The following is a 5,479-nucleotide window of genomic DNA, read 5'->3' on the forward strand; positions in this document are numbered from 1 at the left end:
CAATTAAACACACACACTACAAGTACCATTAAAACAATTAATTACAAAAATAAGTAGATGTAAATTTAGTTAAATGTTTTTTTTTTTGTTTTTTTTTACGGAGCGGACGGAGCAATGACTTATATTTGGGACAGAGTTTGTTCAGCAAACGCGCTGCGGGTGACGTCACCGTTTCCGCGACAACGTTAGTGACACATAAATTGCGCGACACATATCGATAATGAAATTTGTCGCCAACGCTTTTCATTATCGAATTTTATCGATTTTATCGATTCGTTGTTGCAGCCCTATTTATTTTAAATAAAGAATGTAATTTTTTTATAAATGACTGACACACAGAGCTGTGCAATTAAATGAATCTTTAGTTTCAGTTTTGATTCTAGCTCAAAGGATCACAAAAGTGCACCAAGTTTACAGCTGCACAGTATCTATTATTTGTGGAAACAACTTTTCTGTAAGTTTTGTCAGCATGCAACTGACAGGAAACAAACTGGAAAATATGGGACAACAACATCAAATTAAAACAAACAGAGATGTTTAAGTTGTCATTTCAACAAACGTCCACCTGAAAACACGTCAGATGAAGCAAGATGTGAGCTTATTTTAAATCTGGCAGCTACTTGTGCAGAATCAGATATTCTGCTTTAAAAATAACAAACCTATGCCTGTTTGGGCAGTTAAAGTTTGAATATCAGCACTTTTCATTCAAATTGTAAACATACGTTTATATAAAGAACTGAAATACTTTTTGCTGCATTTTTGTTGAAGTTTGTAAATTCTTATGAAATTTTGGATATTTTCTTGACGAACCACTGATCATCGTTAGGCAAAATATTGTGATATGATCGTGCATGATCTGTTAGCGCTTTAAGTTTATGTTGAAGACAACTGTCAGCTACAACCACATCAAATGTAGCTTAGTGTCTGTAAAATTAACTGAGCCAAAGCTATTTTTGTGTTGGCAAAGGTCGATTAGCTGTGGTGGCCATCTTAAATCGGGTTGACTTTAAATGTTATCTGTAGATGTATAGCTAATAATTACTTTGAGTTTTTCAATCAAACCCATCTACTAGTTCATGAGATTTGTTTTGCAAACACAAACAAACAAAAACATTATTGCCTTTGGGTGACAGAAACTGGTGTTATACCAGTTTCTGTTTATCCCACATGGTGCTCACATCATCTCTCCATAGCCACTACCAGGCATTTCATGCTGTCTGCATCTCACCCAGCGCCAATATAAAGCTGCCTCTCAACCCTCACTAGCACTGCATCTGCTTCATACAGTGATAAACTACTCTGATTATGACCTGTTTACACAACCTCTGATACATCTACAAAGCAGTACACAACCCCTAAACTGCAATGTCGATGTTTGTTTGATGAGTGTGTGGCTCTGCCATTGTGTGTGTGTGTGTGAGAGAGAACTGGAATCGAGTAACTGCAATTTCCTCTGCCACACCTCTCAAGTTTGTGAGATTTGAGATAAAAAAGAGGAAGCAAATAACTTGTTGACTATATTTAAAGCACAGTTTAGAAAGTGTTTACTAGGTGGATAACTACTATTTCCAGACTTATTAAGGATTTGCAATGCACGCACAAACACCTACTGAAAAAAGAAAGAAAGGAATGACTGCTAATTTGACTACGACAGAGCTGGACTTGGTGCTGTAGGTTTTGACATCAGTGACTTGATATAAAAGATGTCATCTATTGACGTGGACAGACACATAATGTGTTGGTTTGTACTTTGTCTACATGGAAAATCAATGAGACAGTTAATTCAGTACAGTGGGACAGCCATGAACATAATCTGACCTTGTACCACAGGATCTTTAGCTGACTGCAAAACGGAAAGTCTATGACATTGTTAGCAGCATACTAAAGGAGCACAAATACTGCCAGAGTTTAAACCCGAACAACTAAATATTCTGTCACATTCGGTCCTGGAACATGACTGACTGACAGAAACTTTATAAACACACACCAAAAATGAAGAACATTTTTAGAAGTGGTGCAAAGTGAACTACCAAACTTAGTATGTAATTACAGGTCTAATATTTCTTGAAGGCTGCATATAAACCATCACCTTTCAAAGCAGAGTTTTAGATCATGTCATAGTGGAAAATGACTGAGTTGGAGCCATTTCAGTCAAAGCTTGAAATTATCTTATGCACAATCTCATGCAATATTACATGTCACGCTCAGAGTACGTGCTGGAATGACTTTTAGCTACTACCACATCAAATGTTGGCTCAATATCTGTAAAACTGACTGAGTTGTAGCTATTTTTGTAAGCTAAAATCTATTAGATGTGATGGCCGTCTTAAAATTGATTCCAAAAGTTAGGCTGTTACAGATGTACATCCAATGATTACTCTCTGAAAGTTTAGTTAAAATCCATCCACTGGTTGATGAGATAATTTGCCAACGGACACAAAAACAATTGTTCGCCTTCACCTTTCAGTGAAAAGCAATGTATAGAAATTAACTCTATCTTTTATAAAGGCCCCTATATAGTTTGCTTGAAACAATTTATTTTGGCACAGAGGCAGTATTTTTGAAAGGATTTATAAGTGGTTTACAGGTAGGCTAAGGGCTGAATTCATGTCAAAGGCAACAAACCTGGTGATTTATAAAAGAAACTGATGAATCGTGTGAGGCAAAATGAATATTATGGGATTGCTAAAAGTAATAGACTTTCATTCTTGAACTGTGAAGGCTCGGCTCACATTATCTCTCAATACATTTTTTGTCATTAACAGCATGACTCATTACATTACTGGAGCATCACTCATTGGCCTTAGGGTGATACATACCTACAGCTGGAGCGTCATACTCATCACCTAAGAGTATTTCCGGTGCAGAGTATGCCAGAGATCCACAACTGGTGGTTAGCTTTTTTCCTGGTTGAAACTTGTTACTGAATCCAAAGTCAGTGAGCTTAACAAGTCCTTGTTTTTCAAAGAACACCACGTTCTCAGGCTTGAGGTCCCTGTGCACCACGTGCAGGCGATGGCAGTAGGAGATTGCATGGACTATCTGAGCAAAATATTTTTTTGCCAGATCTTCATTTAAACCTTGCTCGTGTTTCATGATGTAGTCAAACATGTCCCCTCCATCACCCAGCTCCAAGATGAGGTAAAGCTTTGTCTGAGTGTCTATCACTTCGTACAGGCGTACAATATTGGGGTGCTGCACCAGCTTCATGCAGCGGACCTCCTGGAACAGGTGACCTGTTGCCACAGTGTCCAGCTTGGTCTTATCAATCACCTTGACCGCCACCTTTTCTCCAGTGAAGACATGGCGCGCCAGCTTGACCACGGCAAAGTGGCCACGGCCCAACGTCTTATCAAGGTCGTACAGACCAGCAATCTTGCCATCATAACCCCGCTTGAAGCCTGCCATGGCTGGAGAGGGCGACGGGAAAAGGGGAGTCCCTGCTGTAGGCAGGGGCAGGTTGGTGGACTCACGTGGATCCAGCTTCTCTCAGTTTATCCGAGGCTGAAGAGGAAACCCATGGCTCCAGCTTCCTAAAAGTAAACACACTAAATTACTGAAATATTCAAGCAAGGCATGAGAAAAACTGGTCTTGCATAAGAAAAAGACAAATGAGTCTGAATAAAATAAAATAAAATATCAGTTTGGAACCTGAAATATTGTAAGGAACAGCACTAGCATATATGTAGTAATCATAGAGATGAAATCAGCAAATGAATTATGTAAATACTAAAATGATATGTATAGAGCAAGGGTCTATGCAACTCTGGGGCCACAAGTGGCTCTTTGGTTGTTTTGCAGCAGCTTTTTGTGGCTTTGACCAAAAATGACATGAAAATGAATGGTATTTATATTCATAACCACAACAGAAAAGGCCATTTTTAGCCATTTTTTATTTTGCTTAATTTTAAACAAATATGACATAAATAAAATTTCTGTAACTGATACAAATACTACAATCAAAACAGATCAATCAGTTTTTACTTGCAGCTTCTGGCCATTTCATTAATCCAACTTCCACACACAAAATTGATCTCATTCTCTGACATCCACTAGAAATCAAAATAAAGTCAACCTCTTCACACACACACACACACATACACACATATATATATATATATATATATATATATATATAAATAACAGAATAACATAATATGGCATGCTGAAAAATGCATTATAAAAAATATGACCAGTCCCACCGAGAACAAAATGAATTAGAAATAAAGGTGGGCTAAGTCACAACCTAAAGTAAGTTTATTTTTTTTAGTTGTTTTAAAAAAAGGTTTGTTGTTTTTCCTCCTAACATAAAGTATTACTGAACATCAACAGTTTACTGACAGACAGACAGACTTTATGTCCCGCTTACTCTGGACACGTTTAATGACAAAAGGGCCACAAATGAGTCTTTCGCTTATAAAGCTTGCTGAAAAGGTAGAAAAGGTTTATTCTACTGATCGCCCCTTTAACGAAAGCTGAAGCTTTGGCCTTGTTTTCATAGGATTGTGGCTGCAGAACTAACGTACAAGCTAAGCAGTCTTAATGCGCTGCTTTATCTTGTTAGAAATATTAGATGGAAATTTAAGAACATAAAACCCACCGTACTACAAGGCGCTCCGTCTGCACATAAAAATTGGAAGACCAAGTTTAGAAGTCAGCTATAAAATGACCCCGTGTGGGCTAAATCATTTCATGTTAGCCTAGCATTAGCACGGGCTAATACGTTGCTCATTGATTTACAAATATTAGCTTAAGAGACTGCTCTTATTTATTACCGTTTTTAAAGATTAAAACAAGCCCTACGAACTAATGTTTAGCTACCTAACCTAACATAGAACCGGTCGCACGAGGTTTTAGAATCTGTTTCAAACATCAGATCGCTATCTCTAGTTAGCATGATGCTAAAGTTCCTGCGGCTCGCTCAGTTCAGCTTGGCTCACCTCCCCTAGCAGCTGTCTCCAAGAAACATGAAGTCCCAGTCCTCTCCGGGTACCCTGGGTCTTTGGGGAATGACTGTGGAAATTTAGCGATGAAGAGAAAGATGGCACAGCTTCTCCTTGTAGACCGCAGCACTCGAAAGGTAGCCCTGTGACTGGGGTTCATTCGTGAGACGGAAACGGTTGGTAACGGCTGCCTGTTCGCGATGGTTGTCTACTCCCAGCCGGGTCGGCGGGGGCTGTGATGCTGCGTTCAGGGACCGAAGAAAAGTGTCGACATTTCCACAAAGCACAGGACTGGTAGTCTTAAACTCAATGACTTATACGGATAGACATGACATCACGTGACTTTGGATGAGCTAAAAACGCCGCCATCTTACGATAGTAATACAGCTCCGCTTTTGCGCTTATCTATACAGGAATGCCTTCTTTTTATGCTGCATTTTTCTGCACAAATCTTCACGGAAAATGTCCGGACGGCGTTACATTTAATCGGTAAGTGTTTTTCTTTTAATAACACGGCTGCTTATAACAAGGAGATT

General features: G+C 38.8%; 1 protein-coding gene across 1 annotated transcript in view; it reads right to left on the reverse strand.

Moving 5' to 3' along the window:
• snrka (SNF related kinase a) overlaps positions 1–5,193 on the reverse strand; it is a 46,192-nt gene extending 40,999 nt beyond the window's left edge. Inside the window, exons 1-2 of the mRNA XM_037974429.1 lie at positions 4,941–5,193; positions 2,820–3,533 (exon numbers count right to left, since the gene is read on the reverse strand). Coding sequence (XP_037830357.1) covers positions 2,820–3,408 — 589 coding nt within the window. The 5' untranslated portion in view covers positions 3,409–3,533; positions 4,941–5,193. The remainder of the gene's footprint in view (positions 1–2,819; positions 3,534–4,940) is intronic.
• Between the last annotated feature and the right edge of the window lie 286 nt (positions 5,194–5,479).

Source organism: Kryptolebias marmoratus, unplaced genomic scaffold, assembly GCF_001649575.2.
Source record: "Kryptolebias marmoratus isolate JLee-2015 unplaced genomic scaffold, ASM164957v2 Scaffold50, whole genome shotgun sequence".
NCBI lineage: Eukaryota > Metazoa > Chordata > Actinopteri > Cyprinodontiformes > Rivulidae > Kryptolebias > Kryptolebias marmoratus.